We start from the raw sequence: 24779 nt of genomic DNA, 5'->3' as shown, positions 1-24779 counted from the left end.
CTCCAAATTATCGTCCTCTGGGTGGTTGTCCCAAATTTTTTATATGTTGGATGCTCATTAGCCCGACCACAATAATGACTCAACAACCTCAAGTTGTAGTGCACATAAACCAAGCTTTCTGCCCAGTTTTCATTGAGTCTGTTTCTTCTCACATTATGTATGAAGTTGTAGGTGCTCCAACACCTCTCTGCAGAAGAAGTATTTACAACCTGTGAGAGAAACGTTTTTGCCAATTTTGACAAATGTCCCTGCCGCCATATGCTTCCCACCATGTGAGAGCATCAAATCTGTCTCTATCTTCCATTGCATGCAAAGAACCAAACAAACCAGTGCCACTGAAGTATCCGCCTAATTCAAGACGCAAATTAGCACAATCCTCCCTGTTAGGTACCAACTTGTCTAATGCTTGCATATATCCTGTAGATACCTCTTCATCTATATGGGGTTTGACCCTAACCCCACCCCCAGGTGCAGGTTGGCCCAACCAAGATGGAGAGTAGTATTTTGGCATAAGGATATACGCCAAGGCATGCAGTGGAACATTAAGTTTTTTCCACCATGTACACACACAATTGTGAATCAGTGTATACAAGTTGGGATCATCTTTCTGAACAATATCTTTTATTTGCCCCAACATGGTATCCATCTGCTCATACACCTACCCCCAATCACTGGTTTATCTGTATCTGCAAATCGAATCATGTTATAAATGAGCTTGGTGAATTCCAATACTTGCCTCACGCGTGCCCAAAACAGACCATCAAGAGCAGTCTCCTCCACCTGTTCAAAACCTTGCTTGTCATCTGCATTTTTAGCCCTTTCCTTTAATACCTGTCAGTGTGGACTTGATACCATGCTAGCCAATGACTCTCTTACCTTCAAAAGGCGCTTGAAGGTGAGGCAATAGCTAGCAAATCTAGTCTTCGCAATCTTCAACAACTCTAATCTTGAGTGACTATGTAAAAGCCCATGGGTATTGCTATGGTTTGTAATAAATTTTATCATTTGTTTGCCTCTCTTGTACAAATCACCAATACATTTGTATTGATGGTTTTTGTTCTTAATAATATCATGCATCAAAAGGTTCATTGTGTGAACCAAACACCCAGACCAATATATGTTGGGGTATTTATCCTCAATAATTGCTCTCGCAGCCTTACAATTAGCAGCATTATCAGTGATGACTTGGATGACATTGTGAGGCCCAATACATTCAAATGTTTCAAGTAATGGTTCTGCAATGTTGATATTGGTCTTGAACTTCTCTAAGTAATCATATGTTGAAAGAAAGATGGCACCACTAACAGACACAGCAAGAACACTTATCAACGGCTTGCCTTTTACATTTGTCCATCCATTAGATACAATGGACACCCTGTGAAAATTCAGAATTCCTGAATCACTACTACAACAATTGATTATATTTCTCCTACTAAATCAAGTTATTTATAGTATTATACAGTAAACATCGAAATAAATACAACTGCAGCCTTCACAACTTTAAATAATATGCGGAAACAAGAACTGAGCAAGAAGAAATAATCACAAGAACAATTAACACTGTTGTTTTTGGACAAACGTCCCAGGAAAAACCCAATGTGGGAAAACCTGTGCAGCAACTAAGGGTTTGTTTCAGTGTTGCACAAAACGCCCCCCCCCGGATCAAAACCCTGAAACGCAATCCATATGGATCCGTGGGTGATCCATTGGCCGAAACATGTTTCGGAAATTCCGAAACGCAGATCAGGCCGAAAAAGACGGTTCCTGCCCTGTCGGAACCGTCCAGCGCAATCTGCGTTCCAGTCGGCGGATCGCTCTGCCGAAACACCACGTTTCGGAGTCGGATCCATACGGATTGTGACCGATTCCGCGGGCCGCCATGCGACCCACTAATTCGACTTCTTTTTTTTCTATTGCTTGGGGGTGGGTCCAAGATGGGTTAGGGTAAGGAATGAAGGGATTAAAAGGCCCTTTCACCTCTCATTTGCTCACTTGTATTTTTTGAGAGCTTGGAGAAGAGAGAAGAAAGAGAGGAGAGACTTGAGGAGAGCTTGGAGGAGTTTGGAGGAGTAAAGAAGGGCTTCCATATACAAGAGCTAAAGAGGTAAGTGAAAACCCCAAACTCCCTCATTTTTTGTCATTTTTTTTGTATTTTTCTCCTCCCTCTCTTGCTCTTTCCCATTCTTTCTTCTTGCTCATTTAATTGCAAGTTGTCCACCTCCTATATTCATATTCCAAGATGGTGTTCTTTTGGCTTCTATGTATCATTCCACTTTTGGTTTTAATGATGGCAAGGGGGAGTAGGAATAGAAGCGAAGAAGAACAAGAAAATAGTGGTCCCCATATGAGTGACCCAATGTATGATGAGGAAGGGGATGAACTTGAAGGGAACACTAAAACACTAGAGGGGAAAGCTGCATTGACACCCTTGTGGAACTATGTGACCAGCTGAAGGGGGGAAAGTTGTGGAAGCCACAAATTTTTGTGCCCTCATGGTTGTCATGGAGGAAAACCATTCGGTGGTTCATATACCTGTGCGAGGAGGCATCTTTGTGGGGTGATGGATAATGATGATAAAAAGGGTGTTGTGGGGATACAAATTTGCCCAAACATTTCAGCTGAACAAAGAAGAAAATACATCCAAATAGAGGAGGTTGCACAACAAAAAAGCAAGAAACAAAAAACTCAGTCTGAATCAAGTGCAACCTCTAGATTTGGTAGCTCATCTCCTCATGGTACTTCTACAAGCTCTGGAGGTAAAAGAACAATAGGGGATTTCTTGAATGTTGTTGGGAGGGATGATGTGGATGGAAAGATAGTCTGATTTCTTTGTGCTTGCAATGTACATTCAATGTGCTTCACTCTCCCTATTGGCATGAAATGGTAAAGGCCGTCAATGAAGCCCCAAAAGGATACAAGTCCCCCAACTATGAGAAACCTAAAACAATGTTATTAGAAAGAGAAAAAGAAAAGGTTCAAAGAGCTTTGACACGATTTACAAATGAGTGGGTGGATTTTGGGGTATCCATTGTATCAAATGGGTGGACAAATATTAGAAACCAACATTCGATAAATGTTCTTAGTGTTTCTACTAGTGGCGTAGTATTTATGCAATATTTATTACATGTCATGACTCCTCCATCAGTGCAAGTTCCCAAAACATTGCAGATCTCCTATTGCAATCAATCAGAGATGTTGATCCAAATAATGTGGTTCAAGTGATAACAGATAATGCAACAAATTGTAAGGCAGCAGGAAAAAGTTAGAGCGTACTCATCCACACATCTTTTGGTCTAGGTGCTTGGTGCACACATTGAACCTTTTGATGCATGATATTGTGAAGCATAAAAAATGTGGATGGATTAATGAACTTTACAGAAAAGGGAAGCAACTCATTAAATTTATCATAGGGCATGTTGACCACTACGGGTCAGCTACCCATAGCAGTACACCCCCTTTTTCGAAAAAGGGGTAGCGCTTAATCGACATGTCCATGCTATTCGACAGTCATCGTCGACCTGATAATGTTATGTTGTAAACCCAGTCTACATGTATGAATTGTAAATAATCTTAGCAGATCTGAGTCATGTATGTAAATTGCCTAGGTAAACCTAATTTTCTAGTGATAATCTACGTTCCGGAAGGTTTTTTGTCTCACCGATCCATGATCGGTAGAGTTTTCCTTCAGCCTAACCCCAAAGCCGGAATGAATTTTGTCATTAGAATCTTAGGGGAATCCTAGTGTGTTGATCTGCTAGATTATATTTAATCACAGAACTGGGTAGTTTATGAGGGTCTATGTCAAATGGGTTTTCCCCCTTGAGATGTAAAATTGTAAAAGTCATGATGTAAAGTGTCTTGAGGGTTAGAAAATGTTAAGTCCTAGGTCCTAGGTGATTTTTCCAAAGGCTAAGTTCGAGGATCCAAAAAAAAATTAAAAATTAAAAAATTGAAAAATAATAATAAAATTAAAAAATAATAAAATAAATTAAAAAGTTAAAAATAAAATAAAATAAATTTAAAAACAAATTTAAAAAAATAAATAAATTAAAAATTAAAAAATAAAATAAAATAATAATAAGTCAAAGTTTTGAGAAAATAAATGCAAAGTTTTAATTTTTTAATATATTAAAATGCATTTAAAATTTCGACAAATGAGATTAAAAGATATTTTGATCCTCATCGATAGTCGAGATCATTTTGACATGGATCACTCGAACTAGCCATTGGGAAAATTTCCTTTAAATAGGGTGTCAGGGGTCATTTGAGATCAGATTTGATCTGAGAGTTTGGTGCTAAAGAAAGCTCTCTTGTAGTCATTTTTTGTGCAATAAAGAAAGACTTTGGCGTTAAAAATCTTGTTGGTGTTACTCTTCTGGAAGTGCTGTAAGATGATTTATTTTTCTGCATAATTTTATTTTCAGCCATTGATTATAGCTTGATGAAGATTGATTTAGGCACAGGTATCTTGTCTGATCTCTGGGGTTTGAATGATAGTTTAGATTCTGAAATATAATGGTAGGTATCTCCATTTGATCTGGATTTCACTATTGTTTTCTCCCTCTATGTTAATGGTTGATTTTAAGCTGTGCAGGAAATCTTAGTTTTGAGTTTACCGGGCGTTAAGGGAAGTTCTCGGTTGAACCAGCCAACTCCTGGATTGCGTTTTCTGAAAGAGCCCAGCCAGTTTTAATCCCAGGCTTATCATCTGAAATTTTTTATGAATGCATGCAGGGTTTTCTGAAGTATCTCACATTAAAGTTTAATTCTGAAAATATTATTGTGGATTATTGATAAATCTGGCTGCTTAAGAGTCGAAAATTTGTAAATATTGAAAATCTTTAACTGCTTTTAGGGTTTTCAGTTTTATTTCTTTCACACTTTACTTCTCGGTGTTTTGTTTTTGCCATTGCAGGTTGCAGGTATAGATTTTAAAAGTTCTTCAAGGTTTTCCATCAGTCAATCAGGATTTCCATTATGGAATCTGAAGCAGGAAGGGTCTAAAGGTTTCAGTTTCTCTGCCGCTCAAGGAAATTTTTCTATTTTCTGACAGAAAAAGCTCAAATTTTTTTATGCTATCCGGATCTGCAAACCTTTCCGCGAGCTGCCTGGTCATTTTCTGCCACTGCTATCCAGCTTTCCCCACCCTGCTGACAACGCTTTTCCAAATCTGTGGATCCTCCCATCATTCCATATACATGCCTCAACATTGTCGTCGTCGAAGTCTTCCACTCTCACCTTGCTGCATACCCATACTGCATGCGTCTATACCACAGCGCCCTCTCTCCCTGCGTTCATTCCAAAACTCAGCCATATTGCACGCTGCTTTCTCTTCCATGTGCTCGCTGCCCATCTCTCCACGCAGATAATACTCAATCCCTCTCTGCGTATTCATTCCATCTCTCAACGCTGCCATCCGTGCCAATTCCTGCAAACATCCTTCACTCATTTTCATCACCCTACGCTGCAGCCTTCTCCAGCTTACATTTTCCTCATAACTCGCATGCTGTCTATCAGCTCCTCTCCACGCAAACCTGCAATCAGCATTACAAACAGTTCTGCGGCCATTTATCTCTACTCCATACGTTGCCCGTCATTTGTTCGCTTGCAGCTTGCTCATCCGCATACCTACAAACACAAGCAAGCTTCCCTTCCGCATACATTGCTCTGCTGACCTGCATAACAGCAAAAGCACATTCGACTTTTTTTTTGAGTTTCATTTGTTTATATTTATTTTAGGTTTTGTTTAGTTACAATTGGTATATTGGATTTCCCTTTTTTAATTCTTTTTTTCATTTTTTGTATCATATATGCAAATTAGAGTAATGTATATTTTTGTTTTAGTTTTAGTTTTATTTCAGTTTTTTGTTGTATTTAAATCTTGAATTTACAGCTTCAAAAAATTAAAAAAAATCGATTTACATTTTTGTATATATTTTATACCCAGATTTTTTTTTATTTACCTTTCGTTTTTGCTTAGGTTTCTACTCTTAGAATTATGTATAGTTAAGTCAGGTTTTTTTTTATTTTTTGATCTTAAAATAAATCAAAAGTCATTAAAAAAAATAATAATAAATAAATAAAGATAATAAAAAATATAAAAAATCATAAAAAGCATAAAAAAGTTCCCCTTAAGTTTTTTTTAAGTTAGGTTCTAAGCTTTAGAATTAGATTTTGAGTTTATTTAATTTAGGTTTTAAATTTAGATTAGATTTTGATTCTTTAGAGTTAGGATAAATTTTAGTTAGTTTTCATGTGTTTTTAATGTACAAAAAAAATAAAATTAAGTTTTAAATTTTATAAAATTAATATTAGACTTTAGTTTAGATTTTTATTTAAGACTTTAGTTTTTGCTTAGTGTAGTTTAATTTTGTTTCATTTAAAAAAATATTAAAAAAAAAAATTGAAAAGCTTAACTAAAAAAAAATTGATTGAAAATTCATTTGTTGGAGTCTCATGGTATTTATGTTCCATTTCTCTATAGCTAAATATACTTGAATGTTTATTTACAAATTGGCTATATGAAAGTGGTAGTTGGTTAGCATTTAAAATTACGTGGTTATCTAAAGCACTTAATCTTTCGAATTTTAATTGCTGGAATATTGTTAAGCCATTGAGCATTTATCGATTATCTCGCATTTGGCAAAAGTTAATCTTTGTTTGAGTTATTTGATGGTAAATGATTGTTAATGAGTTCATATTTCTGCAAAGCATTTGATAGATAATCATTCAGTCATTAACTCCATAAGGCATTGGTCTATTAACTTAATAAAATCAATTAAGTGCTTGTTTCCCCTCGTGTCTCCCAACCCAACTGGTCCACAGTTGGTCATCCATTGTCCCATAGGGTCTACCCCCCTTAGCCGCGGGAGACAGGCTTAAACGGAGAGATCGGGGATCAGGGTGACAGCCCCCGATCTGAGCGTTGTCGTGACAATCTGTGCGACAACATTTTTTGGCGTCGTTGCCGGGGATAGAGTTTTTTCTGTCCTTGGTTCCTTCGACATTCATCTTCTCATTTCTCATCATTCTTTCATCTTTCTCATCTCTCATTTGAGCTCGCAGATTCAGCATTTTTTGGCATCATTTGGATCTTTTCATCACCTTATCTTTCGTCATATCGGTACCTTCTCTTCGGTTCATTTCTTGTTTGGCTGGCGACTCCATTTCTTTTATTTTTCCCAGACAAGAAGCTTCTCTCATATCAGCTTGTTTGTTGCTTTTTGGATCCTAGAATTAGATTCATTGTTAAAGTGGCGACTCCACATCTTTCATCTCTTAATTTTCTTGAGCAGAGACCTCTTTTTATCATCCATTTGGTCCCTCGTTATTCATCATGGATTATTCGTTTAAACCATGTCATTTCACTAATGATCTCCATGATTTTCTGGAAGTGGCCATTTCTAAATTACCTTTGTTCTCAAGTGGTGATTCAGTCGCTATTAAAAGGCATCTAGGCTTGTTTACTCGTATAATGATCATATATTGTAGACCCCCTCAGTATAATCATGAAGATGTCAAAATGCGTCTTTTTGTCCTTTCTTTAGAGGGTGATGCTTTGAATTGGTTTAACAATTGTCCTAAGGATTCTTTCACTTCTTTACAAGACATTGTCAATGCTTTTAAAGATAGATATGGTAATCCAGATAGCTCGCCTTGTGCCCCTAAAATTGTGCAACAGAATGAAAGTAATCTTATGAAAGGTTCAGCTGTTGGTGAAAGATTCCAAGACAATTCTTCATATCAGAATGTGCCATCCACCTGTACCATTGCAGATCAAATCCATGATAGTGGAAAAGCAGGGACAAATGACAATGAAAAGGAAGATCAGAAGCAGATTATACAAGAACTAATGCAGCTGGTAAAAAATATGGAGATCAATCAAACTAATTACGCCAATGATGTGAGAACTTTATGCACCCACCTGGAAAAATGTAATAGGGAGATGGAGATCATGGAAAATCAGCATGCTAAGGAAATTGAGGCCATGAAGACTAATCATGACACAGAAATTAGTTTTATGCAAAGCAAGTTATCAGGCTTAGAGGAAAATATGACGACCATGAAAGATAATCATGATAGGGAAATTAATTCTATGCAAAACAAGTTATTAACTATGTATGAAGAAATGACTATCATGACGTTCGATCATAATAATCAGTGGGCTACCACGCAAGCAAATCATAAGGAAGAGATAAACTCTCTGCAGCATTGCTTGATGACCATAAAGGAAAAGAACAATAAAGTAATAAAAGATGTGGAAGAAGACCATGCCAGGGAAATCATTGCTATGAAGGTTGAACACTCTAGTCAGATAGATGCCATTAAAATACAGGTTCAGAAATTTCAACAATGGTCAGAGGATGAAAGAAACCAGGGAACGTCAATAGATCAGAAGCCTCCTCGTCTGTTACAGCAAGCTCCATCTTATTATGAGCAATTCTTCGATCTCAATAATGTGCAAAACACACAAAAGGTACGTATGGCAACTTTATATTTGGAACCAAATCAGTTTGTATGGTATCAATGGCTTTGCTCTCGTAAACAATTTATCACTTGGGCAATTTTTACGGAAGAATTGATAGCACATTATGAGGATACAAAAAGCAACACTTTTTTTAGCCAATTGATAAGTCTCAAACAAAAGGGTTCAATAATGGAGCACATTGAGGAGTTCCAAAAATTGAACATAAGGGTAAAAGATATTCCAGAGGAGCGTAGGATTGATGTGTTCATAGGATCTTTAAAGGATAATATCCAACATGATGTTCGCCTTTGGAAACCTGATTCATTAGAGAAGGCATTTAGGTTAGCAAGAAAAATGGAAAACAAAATTATGGCAACCAGGAAGCATACCACTCACAACTATAAAGACGGAAGTGTTGTTGCCGCTAGTCTTCCACAACCTATAAGGTTGACACCACAACAATTGGAAGAAAAAAGAGCAAAAGGGCTTTGTTACAGTTGTGATAGCAAATGCACTAAAGGTCATAAGTGTGCTGAGAAGAAATTATTTTACATAGAATATGAAGAGGAGGAAGAAAAGGATCAAGAAACAACAAAAGAAGAAGATATACGCCAGGACCCCACCCCAGAGAAAGAAGAAACGAATCAGACCATATCTTGTAATTCATTGTTCGAAATTACCACTCCTCAAACTATCAAGATAGAAGGACATATCAAGAAGAAAAATGTTCGAGAAGTGAAAGATCACATCGAGCATCAAGAAATGAATCCGACAATATCTTGTAAAGGATTGGAAGAAATTACCACTCCTCAAACTCTAGAGATAGAAGGACATATCAAGAAGAAAAAGGTTCAAGCAGTGAAAGATCACATCGAGCATCAACAACAAGTTCTCCAACTTTTAAAGGATAACGCCACTTCGATGCAAAATCAAACGAAACAACAGGTAGATAAACATTGTAGTGAAAAATGTTTTGATGTAGGTGATTGGGTATTTTTACTGCTGCATCTCAAGCAAGCTAGTTATGAGAAGGAAATGTTGGCAATATTACATGCACTTAAAAAATGGCGACCTTACCGAATGGGAAGACTCTTCAAGGATGAGGATGTGGAAGCATTGTTTTGTGCCATTTGTATTATCCAACCAGATTGGATAAACGAAGTAAGTGATGAATCGAAGAAGGACGAAGAAGTATGGCCACTTATTCAAAAGTTGCAAAAGATCCCAATTCAAACAATATTGCTAGAAATTGAAGAGGAAGGAAAAATCATATTGGAACCTAGAGCAATCACAGAAACAAGAACCCGACAGCTACGAAATCGATCAATTTCAGAGTATCTCATCAAGTGGAAGAACTGACCCGCTGAAGATTCCACATGGGAGGACAAGAATTTTATACAGAAGCATCAAGAACTACTCAAACGTTGAGGACAACGTTTTTTGAAGGAGAGGGGCATGTTAGGCCCCTATACTACTAGTGTAACCCCTTATTGTTATTAGTATAACCCACTTATTATATTGATGTACCCATGTAGTGCCCATATTGTTACTATTGTGCCCCATAGAAGCCCACTAGGGTTATTATTGTGCCCTTATATTATTATTGTTATGTCGGCTCTGATTATGTTATGACCCCTTAGACTCCTATATATAGAAAGGAGGTCTTTTCATTTGTATCATCGAATAATTGTTCATTTATGTAATGTGAAGGAGGTTTCCCCCTCGAAGAGGCTGAATTCTAAGGCGTTGATCTATCTTTTCTATCTCTTCTTGAGCTGGTTTCATAACATCCTTTGTTCCACTGAAAAGTGGATAATTAAAGGTGACCTGGATAAAAGGGAAATTAATAATCAGATTGATGCTCACACGGTTAATCCACCAGTCATAGAAGATCAAGTTATAACTCATGGCACCTGTGAGATTGGTCCATCATCCTTGATAGGACAGATGTAGAATGAAGAAAGACATGTCATGCATATCTTACATACTTCATCTGAGAGTATTGAAACAGAAAGTTCCACGTCATCAGTGATACAGCCTGCCAGGAAGAAAAACGCGGGAAAAAGAAAATGAAAAAAAGATTTGATGCATCAGACGACCGCGAGCAGCTTGATTTTCGGATAGGAAAAAGTCCTACCATATGCAGAATTGGACATGGCACATCCGACACGCAGCCAACAGATTTTCCTGAAAGCAGGCAAATGCTCAGTATACACTATATTGAACACATCTGATACCATGGGGCATCCTCTATATTTCTAACCTTACTCCTTGTCATTTCAACATTTTATTTCTGTTTTAGGATTAGATTTACTTTCCTTGTTACTAGATAGTTAATAAATGAAGACCTTATATCTTTCCTGTCCTTAACGTTATATGATGGACGCTACTTATGTTTTGTTGTGTGTTGCATGGATGCAGATTCTGGATTTTCACATTCCTGCAGTGCAGCAACGTGTCCCCAAGTAGAGCCAGATGTTGACCACTACGAGTCAACTACCCATAGCAATACACCACCTTTTTCGAAAAAGGGGTAGCGCTTAATCGACATGTCCATGCTATTCGACAGTCATCGTCGACCTGATCATGTTATGTTGTAAACTCAGTGTGCATATATGAATTGTAAATAATCTTAGCAAATCTGAGTCATGTATGTAACTTGCCTAGGTAAACCTAATTTTCTAGTGATAATCTACGTTTCGGAAGGTTTTTGTCTCACTGATCCATGATCGGCAGAGTTTTCCTTCAGCCTAACCCCAAAGCCGGAATGAATTTTGTCATTAGAATCTTAGGGGAATCCTAGTGTGTTTATCTGCTAGATTATGTTTGGTTGCAAAACTGGGTAGTTTATGAGGGTCTATGTCAAATGGGTTTTCCCCCTTGAGATGTAAACTTGTAAAAGTCATGATGTAAAGTGTCTTGAGGGTTAGAAAATGTTTTAATCCCCTCATAAGTCCTAGGTCCTACGTCCTAGGTGATTTTTCCAAAGGCTAAGTTTGAGGATCCAAAAATGAAAAATGAAAATAATAAAAAAAAAATTAAAATATTAAAAAATAATAATAAAATTAAAAAATAATAAAATTAAAAAGTTAAAAAATAATTATAAATAAAAAATAAGATAAAATAAATTTAAAAAATAAATAAATTAGAAATTAAAAAATAAATAATAATAAGTCAAAGTTCTAAGAAAATAAATGCAAAGTTTTAATTTTTTAATATATTAAAATGCATTTAAAATTTCGACGAATGAGATTAAAAGAGATTTTGTCCTCATCGACAGTTGAGATCATTTTGACATGGATCACTCGAACTAGCCGTTGCAAAATTTTCCTTTAAATAGGGTGTCAGGGGTCATTTGAGATCAGATTTGATCTGAGAGTCTGGTGCTAAAGAAAGCTCTCTTGTAGTCATTTTTTGTGCAATAAAGAAAGACTTTGGGGTTAAAAATCTTGCTAGTGTTACTCTTCTGGAAGTGTTGTAAGATGATTTATTTTTCTGCATAATTTTATTTTCAGCCATTGATTATAGCTTGATGAAGATTGATTTAGGCACAGGTATCTTGTCTGATCTCTGGGGTTTGAATGATAGTTTAGATTCTGAAATATAATGGCAGGTATCTCCATTTGATCTGGATTTCACTATTGTTTTCTCCCTCTATGTTAATGGTTGATTTTAAGCTGTGCAGGAAATCTTAGTTTTGAGTTTACCGGGCGTTAGGGGAAGTTCTCAGTTGAACCAGCCAACTCCCGGATTGCGTTTTCTGAAAGAGCCCAGCCAGTTTTAATCCCAGGCTTATCATCTGAAATTTTTTATGAATGCATGCAGGGTTTTCTGAAGTATCTCACATTAAAGTTTAATTCTGAAAATATTACTGTGGATTATTGATAAATCTGGTTGCTTAAGAGTCGAAAACCTGTAAATATTGAAAATCTTTAACTGCTTTTAGGGTTTTCAGTTTTGTTTCTTTCACACTTTACTTCTCGGTGTTTTGTTTTTGCCATTGCAGGTTGCAGGTATAGATTTTAAAAGTTCTTCAAGGTTTTCCATCAGGCAATCAGGGTTTCCATTATGCAATCTGAAGCAGGAAGGGTTTAAAGGTTTCAGTTTCTCTGCCGCTCAAGGAAATTTTTTTATTTTCTGATAGAAAAAGCTCAAATTTTTTTATGCTATCCGGATCTGCAAACCTTTCCGCGAGCTGCCTGGTCATTTTCTGCCACTGCTGTCCAGCTTTCTCCACCCTGCTGCCAACGCTTTTCCAAATCTGCAGATTCTCCCATCATTCCATATACATGCCTCAACGTTGTCGCCGTCGAAGTCTTCCACTCTCTCCTTGCTGCATACCCATACTGCATGCGTCTATACCACAACTCCCTCTCTCCCTGCGTTCATTCCAAAACTCAGCCATATTGCACGCTGCTTTCTCTTCCATGTGCTCGCTGCCCATCTCTCCACGCAGATAATACTCAATCCCTCTCTGCGTATTCATTCCATCTCTCAACGCTGCCATCCGTGCCAATTCCTGCAAACATCCTTCACTCATTTTTCATCACCCTACGCTGCAGCCTTCTCCAGCTTACATTTTCCTCATAACTCGCACGCTGTCTATCAGCTCCTCTCCACGCAAACCTGCAATCAGCATTACAAACAGTTCTGCAGCCATTTATCTCTGCTCCATACATTGCCCATCATCTGTTCGCTTGCATCTTGCTCATCCGCATACCTACAAACACAAGCAAGCTTCCCTTCCGCGTACATTGCTCTGCTGACCTGCATAACCGCAAAAGCACATTCGACTTTTTTTTTGAGTTTCATTTGTTTATATTTATTTTAGGTTTTGTTTAGTTACGGTTGGTATATTGGATTTCCCTTTTTTATTTCTTTTTTTCATTTTTTGTATCATATATGCAAATTAGAGTAATGTATATTTTTGTTTTAGTTTTAGTTTTATTTCAGTTTTTGTTTTATTTAAATTTTGAATTTACAGCTTCAAAAAATTAAAGAATTCGATTTACATTTTTGTATATATTTTATACCCAGAGTTTTTTTTATTTACCTTTCGTTTTTGCTTAGGTTTCTGCTCTTAGAATTATGTATAGTTAAGTCAGGTTTTGTTTTATTTTTTGATCTTAAAATAAATCAAAAGTCATTAAAAAAAATATAAAAAATCATAAAAAACATAGAAAAGTTCCTCTTAAGTTTTTTTAAAGTTAGGTTCTAAGCTTTAGAATTAGATTTTGAGTTTATTTAATTTAGGTTTTAAATTTAGATTAGATTTTTGATTCTTTAGAGTTAGGATAAATTTTAGTTAGTTTTCATGTGTTTTCAATGTACAAAAGAAAAAAAAAATAAGTTTTAAATTTTATAAAATTAATATTAGACTTTAGTTTAGATTTTTATTTAAGACTTTAGTTTTTGCTTAGTTTAGTTTAATTTTGTTTCATTTAAAAAATATATATAAAAATATAAAAAAATTTGAAAAGCTTAACTAAAAAATAATTGATTGAAATTCATTTTTTGGAGTCTCGTGGTATTTATGTTCCATTTCTCTATAGCTAAATATACTTGAATGTTTATTTACAAGTTGGCTATATGAAAGTGGTAGCTGGTTAGCATTTAAAATTACGCAGTTATCTAAAGCACTTAATCTTTTGAATTTTAATTGCTGGAATATTGTTAAGCCATTGAGCATTTATCGATTATCTCGCATTTGGCAAAAGTTAATCTTTGTTTGAGTTATTTGATGGTAAATGATTGTTAATGAGTTCATATTTCTGCAAAGCATTTGATAGATAATCATTCAGTCATTAACTCCATAAGGCACTGGTTTATTAACTTAATAAAATCAATTAAATGCGTGTTTCCCCTCATGTCTCCCAACCCAATTGGTCCACAGTTGGTCATCCATTGTCCCATAGGGTCTACCCCCCTTAGCCGCTGGAGACAGGCTTAAACGGAGAGATCGGGGATCAGGGTGACAGCCCCCGGTCTAAGCGTTGTCGTGACAATCTGTGTGACAACAGGGCATACAAGGGTAAACTACTTGCATGGCACTTACTCCAAGTTGCAATTGCTTAAACTTGCAAAAACAAGAATAACAAGTTATTACCTCACCTTTAGGCGGCTAGTGAAGGTGAGACAAAGCTTTAACTAATATGGTGACCTCTGAATCATGGGAGGAAATCAACACTAATAAAGATGGTGCTAATGTAGCCAAGGACATTATTCTTGACATGTTCTTTTCATCACAAGTTAAATATGTTTTGAAAATCACCAAACCAATTTGTAACATGATCAAGTTTGCAGATTCAGATCAGCTAATAATTGGGGAGGTGTATAAGCAAATGGATAGCATGTTGGGGTAGATTAAAGACATTGTTGAGCCTAGAGATATCACCTTGTACAAATATATTTGTGCAGAGGTGGAAAACAGATTGGAAATTCTAAATGTTCCATTGCATGCATTAGCATATGTTTTGACACCTAAATATTATCATTCATCATGGCTTTCAACACCAACACCTTGGGGGGAGGGGGGGAGCATGAGAAAACCACAGCTAGATCCAGAGGTTCTAGAAAAATATATGATTGCATTGGTTAAATTTGTCCCTAATGAGGAGGAGGCTACCATGGTAAAGAAACAATTGAGAGCACTGTTCCATTTGGAGGCATGCATACAATTAGAGATCGAGAGAGTTTTTCTTCTCTTGAGTGGTGGAACATGCATGGAGGTGCTACTCCACTTCTACGGACTTTGGCATTGTGGTTGCCATCACAGGGGGTAAACACTTGTTCTGTAGAGAGGTGTTGGAGCTCTTATTCTTTCATCCATAGTGTTAAAAGGAACAAGTTGAGTTTAGACTGGGCAGAGAGCTTGGTTTATGTTCATTACAACTTGTGATTGTTGTCCCATTATTGTGATGATGCAAAGAATAATAAAGACCTTAAGGTTTGGGATAGGAATCCAGAGGAGCCCAATTTGGAGGATGGAGTGTTGCGATTAGAGCAATTAGAGGATGCTCTTCTCCAGGTATGTCCATTGTGGTATGAATTTTGCTTATAAAGCATTTCTCTAATTCTTGTTTTTAATTTTTTTTGTTAACTAGTGGTTTTTTTTGGTATGAATTTTTTGAGCGATTCCAAGATGATGATGATCGAGTTGAGATGCCACCCCCATCTGGTCCCTTGGTTCCCAGGTTCCATGGTTCAACACCAACAGTAGGGGCTTCGTCTTCATCAGTTTCAGTGCCACTCCCACAACTTCCACAGGCACCATCTTCTTCATTGCCACCACGTGGAGGCCCACCGCTACGTTCTCTTCGTGGCTTGTTGTGAATTTGACCCTTTTTGTCTTGGTGGTGACCAAGTGGCCTATTTTGTAAACATTATTATTTGAATTTTTGACATGACTAATGTTGACAATTGCTCACTTGCTAGATAATATGCTTTATGTTTTATTTTTTATAGTATGCTTAAAAATTCGATGTATGTTTGTAATTGCTAGAATATAGATGGTTGATGCTCAAATAATTAATCATTGATGTACAATGGAATCATGGATGTCATATCTATCTTGATTTATGTAAAAATATGCATGTTTTCATGTCTTCTACAACTAATTTGGTATTTGGGATGTTTGTTTTGAATATAAATGCAAAAAAATATAAATATACATATAGTATACACTTTTGAGACGCTTCGCTCCCTAGATTTTTGGAAAATGATGCTTCTGCGTCCCTGCTTCGTGCAATGTTGGTTTGTATTATTATGCAGTAATTCTGAGTACAATTCTTCGGATGCCCAACTAGCAATCCTATATAGATATCTAACTGGACAAAAAGATAGTGAGATGATTTCACCCTGTCACTGGGAAATCCAGTACTGATCTACGCTGGAGATGAGCCTCTACACTTTCTCTGTGCAGTACTGCATCACACCCACACAGTTATTGCATCACTGCTGCTGGGACTGCGCTACACCTCCTCTCAATCCTCTGCTCGCTGGAAACTTTGGCCCTCTGGCCTCCCGATCTCACACCCTGGCTCCAACACTAGATCCCGACTGTTCCCCAGCAGAAATACGGACTCCCTCTGAAGCTTTGCGCTGCCACAACGTAGCTCTACGCTGCCTCTGCATGGCCCAGCACTGCCTCTCCGGACTACTCTCTGCCCTCTCTGCCTTTCACTCTCTGGATCAGGAAAACTTCCTCCGGAAAATTATCCCTTCGCCTCACTGCAAGAAATCTCCTCAATCACCTTCTCCGGCAACTGTTGCGTTGCTCTCTTGATCTCTCTCGATGTGTCTTCCAAATGCCCATCGAAGTCCTTATAATCTTCTAGTTGAGTAATCAACGACTTAGATTAGATTCTAATCAATGGCTCAGATCATATTGACTCGATCTCCGTCTTCTTCTAGAAGATTCACACCCAATTTCATTAACACCCTTTAATTATTTTAATTTCCTAAGTTTAGACTTAGGCACCCATTAAAAATAATTAATTATTTTAATAAACTGTCTCCGGGTGGAATTTCCCAAAACGATTTCTGGGTATTTTGGAATACATGTGTCCTAGCCACCCTACAAATTCTGAGGCTTAGAGCACATCTGATGCTACCACAAATCAACACACCCCATGCTCAGTCCAAGAATTTGTCATTCTACTCAAAGAATTTTTGCTTTTTCATGATCAAGTCCAACAGTTTTAGCCTTGTCATACCCAGGGCTCTTATATCCTTTAGAGGCATCATTTATGGCAAAAACCATTTCATGCCAATAAGGTGAGCGAAGAACATTGAATGGTATCCCACATGCATAGAGAAACCGATAAATTTTTGAATCCACATCATTCCTACACCCTTGATCAAGGAAAACTGATATGGTTCTATGCCTTAAAGAGATGTTTGGTCCTATGCCTCCATATCCACTGCCATGGGAGGATGTTGAAGGAGTTCTTTGTGCATGTTGATGTGATTGTGAGCTATGTTCAAAGAATCCCTTTGATTTTTTAGATTTGTATTGGGTTTCCTCGTCTTCCCTTATGTATTTGGTTCTATTTGTTGCTGACATACTTGCACAAGTTTTGATTCCTATTGGTTTATCTTCATCCCATGGCCTTTTCCCACAGAGGTGCCTTCTAGCACGAGTGTATGAACCTGTGTAAATTTTGTTGCAATGGCGGCATTCAAATTTAGTGGTTCCACCCGCTTTCCCTCCTTCAAGCCTAGAAACATATTTTCACAATGGAGTTTGGTCTTGTTTAGTTTTTTGGGCTGAATCATGTTCACTCTCTTCCTCCGCACCAAGGTACTCCTCTTTGAGGTTTTCATCAAATCCACTATAACCCACTTCTTCATCCTCTATTTCATCATGATCAACCATCCTTCTACTCTCCAACACCATAATAACCAAAAAAGGAACCAAGAAGAAGAAAATGCCAAGCCATATAACCATGATGTTTGAACTTTGAAGTTTTGAATCCGCAAAAAAATGGAGGAATGGGAATGGAAAAAAAAAATAATAATAATAATAATTAGCAATGAACATAAATATAAAATGTTACATTAGAGCGTAGATCCTACCTCTTTGGCCTTCAATCCCAAGCTCCAATCTCCCCTTGCAAGCTCCTCTCTCTTCCACTCACCAAACTCCTCTCTCCAAGCTCCAAACTTTCTCTTGCTCCAAACTCTCTTGCTCCTCTTGCTCTCCAATGGATGAAGTGAATAATGGGAGGGGAGAGGGTCTATTTATCATTTTCCCCCTCCCCTTTCCCTCCCCTTCCTCTCCCTCTCCGCAGTGGGCCGTCGCCCCTCTCTAGGTCGCGCGGCCTTTTTTTCGGCACCGGACGGGAGCACTTTTTAAGACGGGGGAGCGGTCGGGAACGATCACTCCGTGACTGCTCCCTCTTCTTAAAAATCGCTCCCAGAGCGTACGAGAGCAGTCAAGGAGTGAACGCTCCCGACCGCTCCCCTAAACGCTCCTGACCACTCCCCTAAATGCTCCCAAAAAACCAAGGAGCGTTTTTTTTGCAAGGAGCACACTCTCGAAATCACTCCCTCTTCATAAGCGATTTCGAGAGTGCGCTCCCAAATAGTTCCCGACCGAAGCGCGAATTCGAAGCAAGGACGTGAGGGGGGGGGTGCTCCCCCGCAACCCTGGTTTGATCTTCAAAGTCCTCATCACAATATTCATGTATGGGATGATGAAACTGATTATCAAGAAGCTCATGACTTTCCATGTGAACTTCATCAAAGTGCTCCTCATGTGTTTGATCTTTGATTAAGTCAAACTGTCAAAAGGAACTTCTTCTTCTTGTTCTTGATCTTCAATGAAGTTAAGAAGGGCTTCTTCTTTTAGGGTTATCACAAGATCCTGAAAAGTATCTTCATGCCTTTGAAATCTAGGGCACCAGGGCTTGATAAATTTTTCAATGAAACCTGCAATAGTTGATATACTCTTTGGACTGAAAGAATATTTACGCCAAACCCTTTGTTTTATCCCTAAAGAGTGAATAACTAATCTCATTGGCACAATGCATGTTCATGCATTATGTTTAGTTCAGAGGTGTATTTCATGAATTTTACAACATATGGGATATTTGAAGAAGGATTCCCTTCAAATTCAAGACAATCTTCTAACCAGTTTGGACAATAGTGATTTGGTTACCCAGGAATACTCTTAACATCAATAACCTTATATATCTCATGCAATTCCCAAGAAGCCATATTTATTTACTAATCATGCAACTTGATAGGAGACGATGCCTCATACCAAACATGTGTATGTGGAGTCACCAAGGTGAATCTCAAATAACTATACAATGATCTTTGTTCCACCTTCCAAGCACATAGTCTTTAAAATTTGCATAGGGAAAGGGCTTTTTCCCTCAATGGAGTTGCCAGATGAGTGAACTTAGATAAGGCTTTGGTTTCTACTCATCAAAATGTTGAAGCATAGACTTCAGATATCCAAGAAGAATGACTCAATCCTCCCCAGCAACGGTGCCTAAATGCTATCAAAAAATCTAACACTTTAGTGCAAAGCCTTCACAAGGTGCTAAGACTAATAGAACTTATCACTGTCACCTAGACAGCAACTTCCCTGATTTTAGTGAAGGATGGATCCTACACAAGGGAGGCTTCCCGAGTAGCCTTAGGGATTCCTTCTACCTCTCTCGACTGTCCCGGTACTGTTTATCTCCTTCATTGCAGAATTTCAGTTGCTTTTGGTTCTGTTCGATTCCTCCTAACATTTGTGAATCTCAACAGCATTCAGTCAATTTGCTTTTGCTAATTATTTGCAATATATAAATCTTATTGAAGTTGATTCCCATTGATGGATTAACGTGCAAATAATGAGCTCTACAAGATGCCTCCATGTTGAATCATAAAGATACATGTAAGTGCACAAAATGAGATCTCCCAGAGGCCTTCTGCCCATGTCCTCAATGTAAGTATTTAATCTGGGTATGTCATTTTTATCCAGGGCACAAGTTGCTGCATATGCAATAATTTAGTAGATTGCAAGCTTCTTAAATTGCAAACAGTAAATTGAAGAAGTGAGAACAAAAAGGGATGAGAGGTTCAGAAATCAACAAGTTTCTGTTAAATTAAACTATTATCAGCATTTGAAGATTATTCTTAAGTGCAAAATAACTCAAATTACTGCAGAAAACAAAATTGAAATCATTCTGGCTACCATCCAAACTATTGTCCTTACATAACAGGGAAATGATCTGCTTAGATCACAACTGACTCTTATATGAAAAAATTCTAACACTCTTACCTCATCCACAAGATTTCCATCAGCATCAACGACAGTGCCATATTCTACAAAATGACTTCTTGGTTGCCATATATTTGACTTTAGATTATTCTTCTTTCTTGCTCGTCGAAATATTCGTGTAGCAATAGCAACTGCTGACAGGCCTGACAATCTGACAATTCCAACAGCACTTGGTTGACCACCCAAGGCAGTAACGATAGCAGCTATTGTATCAGAGCACTTAGATGACTGATATAACTTCTGTGCAGCTGTGTCTGACATGCTTCTCTCATCTTTGAGATATCGAATGCTCCCAGCTAAAAAAACCATACAAAACTCAGGCTAAATATTTACCTTAATAGATAACTATCTGTCTTCTTTGTGCAGCATTAAATGAAAGGTACATCTCTGAGAATGGATAAAAGCAGAATGAAAGACTCCACAGACAAAGATTGTGAATCAAAACTCCTATCCATGGACTTAATAACAGACTAGAATTCTAAGCCAATGTTCCAGACTTGAGCAATAGGATAGTGAAAATACTAAATAGCAATGCACGAGGCCAATGATGAAAGCATACAATTGCTAAAACCATCAGAAACAACAAAACCAAAATTGAGAAACCAAACCAACAAAAGCAATCGGTTCCTCAAATGGATTTAGTGGCACACACGCATGAGAAAAAAAACTGTTGCTCTAAGAACTGTACTGTAATTTAGATTGGGGTAGGAATTGAACACGTGGATAAATTTCAGCATCTTATTCCAACTCACAATGCAGGAACTGATGACAAAAGATTCAAAAACATATCATAATAATGCTCGGGAGGTTGAAGGTGATAATTTTGACATCTAGTACTTCCTGTGTAGGAAAAGCCAGCAATTAGTACAGAAATCCATAGCAATACCCAGTATTACCACTTCCGGTATCCACTGATACGACCTGACACGAGGGTTCAGCTCTGATAGTAGATGTGGTGGACGGATGGCTTGTTTTCTCACCAAAACAAGTCAAACTTAATTGATTCTGAGTGAATCAGTTGAGTTTCACTACATTAATTATTAGTTCACAATTGGAAGGTATAGCCGGCTCTAAAGTTCTAGCAATAAGTCTGAGCTCTTGGTTAGAAAATTTGACTAGCTGTGATTTTCTTTTCAATTGCATCAGTTGCATGACCATGTATATGTGGAATGAATGCAAACACAGAAATTTAAAAAGGTAGCCCAGTGCAATTGATAATCTGCTTAAATGAATCCTACTTCTCACCTAAAAACATATGCTCTATGAAGATATAAAGTTTAAAAATAGATAACCAATCCTTCCGTTGCCAAAGAAAAAATTAAAAAAATTGGCAGAGGTGATCTTCTCAAATTATATTTCAAGCATTGATCTCCAAATGATGGAAAGGTAAATCAACTGGGGCCCCATAAACTAAGTTGCACAGGTATGGATAAGGTAACCAGAATGGATATGATAAGGTTTTAGAACAACCTAGTTACAATACGGCTGAGAAACATCTATAAAAATTAAAATGTATATATATGGAAAAATAAAGAATAAAAGTTTCAGATTGCTATTCATGAATTTGGAAATAAATCCATATTAGAATATGTGATATGTATGTGAGAAATCGGTTACCCGATTCCTACTGCAGCAAACTGATTATATTTCACCTACTTGTTAAATTAATTGAACAAGTTATTTGCTGTTTTCTACAGCAAATACTGAAATACATACATTGCAGCCTACACCCAAGGGGCCCCATAAACTAAGTTGCACAGGTATGGATAAGGTAACCAGAATGGATATGATAAGGTTCTAGAACAACCTAGTTACAATACGGCTGAGAAACATCTATAAAAATTAAAATGTATATATATGGAAAAATAAAGAATAAAAGTTTCAGATTGCTATTCATGAATTTGGAAATAAATCCATATTAGAATATGTGATATGTATGTAAGAAATCGGTTACCCGATTCCTACTGCAGCAAACTGATTATATTTCACCTACTTGTTAAATTAATTGAACAAGTTATTTGCAGTTTTCTACGGCAAATACTGAAATACATACATTGCAGCCTACACCCAAAATAAAACTGCAGAAACTAAATGTAGCACAGGCAAGAAATAAACATCACACACATCTACATAGTTATTTTTGGACAAATGTCCCCGGAAAAACCCAATGTGGGAAAACTTGTGCAGCAACTAAGGGTTTTATTATTATGTAGTAGTAATTTTGAGTACAATTCGTTGGATGCCCAACTGCCCAACTGGCTATCCGATATAGAGAGAAACTGGACAAAACGAAATAGTGAGATGATCTCACCCTGTCACTGGAAGATCCGGCTCTGATCTGTTGGAAGTGAGCCTCTGCCTATGCGCCCCTTCTGCGCAGAACTGCATCAACCCCACACAATCTTTGTGTCGCCTCTATTGGGGAATGCGCTGCTCTTCCTTCTGACCTCTGTTGGCTGGAAACTTCAGCTCTCAACCTCCCGGTCTCCCACCCCAGCTCCTGCCTTATGAAACTCGATTTCCTCAGCAAGAATTTGATCTCCCTTCAAGCTTTGTGCTACCACTGCATCAGCTCTTGGTGGCCCTTGTTAAATTAATTGAACAAGTTACTTGCAGTTTTCTACGGCAAATACTGAAATACATACATTGCAACCTACACGCAAAATAAAACTACGGAAACTAAATGTAGCACAGGAGAGAAATAAACATCACACACATCCACACAGTTATTTTTCGACAAATGTCCCTAGAAAAACCCAATGCAGGAAAATCGGTGCAGCAACTAAGGGTTTTATTATTATGCAGTAGTAATCATGAGTACAATTCGTTGGATGCCCAACTGGCTATCCGATATAGAGAGAAACTGGACAAAACGAAATAGTGAGATGATCTCACCCTGTCACTGGAAGATCCCGCTCTGATCTACTAGAAGTGAGCCTTTGCCTCTGTGTCCCTTCTGCGCAGAACTGCGTCAACCCCACGTAGTCTCTGTGTCACCTCTGTTGGGGATTGCAATGCTCCTCCTTTTGAGTCTTGACCCTCTGCTGGTTGGAAACTTCAGCTCTCAACCTCCCGGTCTCACACCTCGGCTGCTAGCTTCTGAAACTCGATTTCCTCAGCAGGAATTCGATCTCCCTTCAGGCTCTGTGTTGCCACGGCATCAGCTCTTGGTGGCCCAGCGTCAGCCTCTCTGGACGTCGTTCTGCCCTCTACCTTGTACTCTCCGACCTAGGAAAATTCCTCACTGGATATTATCCCTACCCCTCACTGCAAAAGATCACTTCAAATTTCTCTCCCAACAACTGTTGTGCTTCATAAATTCGAGCTTCTAATCTCCACTCAATGTGTTTTCCAAATGCCCATCAAGCCTCCTGTTGAGTCTTGAAAATGTCATTCATTTCCATTACACTTTCACTATTATGTCCATTACATCACCTCCATTTCACCTCCATTTCACTACTATGTCACCACATTCATCCCACTTTCATTATCATTGGGCCACATTTATGTTTTTCCAAACTTTATTAATTCTAAGTTTTTTAAGTGAATTTGTGGTTAAAAATTAGAAAATAATATGCATATGCTTATACCTAACAAATGGGTTGAGATTGTTGACATGTGTAGGTTGAAAGGAGGCTTCTAAAAGACCCTTATGTGACACTCTAAGGCCAAATTCGAATTTAAGTGAAAAGAATCATGGGATCATGAAGATATGTGTCACATCTCCTAATTATATTGTAACTCTAAGAAGACGTGTCTTATCAGTTCCTATTTTGATTAGGACTCTAGAGGTAGAGGGAGAGATTCATGGACTCTCATTAATGAGATGGCTTCTCATCTTTTTGTATAAATAGGAGATCTCTCTCCTTCATTTGTTAGCTTGTGAGTTTTTAAGTCTTAGCTTGTTAGTTCTTAAGCTTGTTAGCTTGTGAGATGGCCTTGGAAAGCTTTGAAGAGCTTTGTTGTACTTTGTAATTTTGAAGAATTTGAATAAAGCTTTGATGTTCTCAACATGGAAGGAGATGTGAAGTAAATGTCATGGAGCATATTAGAATGTAAGGTAGAGTAGATTTCATTTTGTAATTTTGCTTTGATTTCATTATGTCATTTGATTGCTTTCAAGTTTGATAGATTAGATTTTTCATTCATGCAATTTTAATTCATGCAAATGTGTTCAAACGGTTAATTGTAGATTAGTTTTTCTTTACATGTTTTTGCATTAAATAGTGACATGAGATTTACCTCTCTGCTGACTTTGTTTTTTTTAGCTTTTCAATTTCAGTTATGCTTTGATTTCAGTCTTATTCATTTGCTTTGTTAGTTAGTTTAGATATCAGATTGCTCAAGTTATTGATGATTACCTCCGAAAGCCATAGCTTAGACTACCTGGCGAGGGATCAGACTATGAATTGATGTGATTTGATTTTAGTTTTACTTTTCTACGATTAGATATCAGATTGCTCAAGTTATTGATGATTACCTTCGAAAGCCATAGCTTAGACTACCTGGCGAGGGATCAGACTATGAATTGAT

At 37.5% G+C, this 24779-nt stretch overlaps 1 protein-coding gene across 1 annotated transcript in view; it reads right to left on the bottom strand.

Annotated features, from left to right (window-relative positions):
• The window catches only part of LOC149166499 (uncharacterized), a 555184-nt gene that overhangs the window by 341500 nt on the left and 188905 nt on the right, over nucleotides 1-24779 (bottom strand). The window contains exon 2 of the mRNA XM_089431356.1: nucleotides 20247-20542. Coding sequence (XP_089287482.1) covers nucleotides 20247-20542 — 296 coding nt within the window. The remainder of the gene's footprint in view (nucleotides 1-20246; nucleotides 20543-24779) is intronic.

This window comes from Pinus tabuliformis, chromosome 5_1 (assembly GCF_031772625.1).
Source record: "Pinus tabuliformis cultivar Carrire ecotype Pingquan chromosome 5_1, CPIR1, whole genome shotgun sequence".
Lineage (NCBI taxonomy): Eukaryota > Viridiplantae > Streptophyta > Pinopsida > Pinales > Pinaceae > Pinus > Pinus tabuliformis.
Note: the sequence above shows the minus strand (reverse complement) of the source record. Positions and strands in the feature narration are given on the sequence as shown.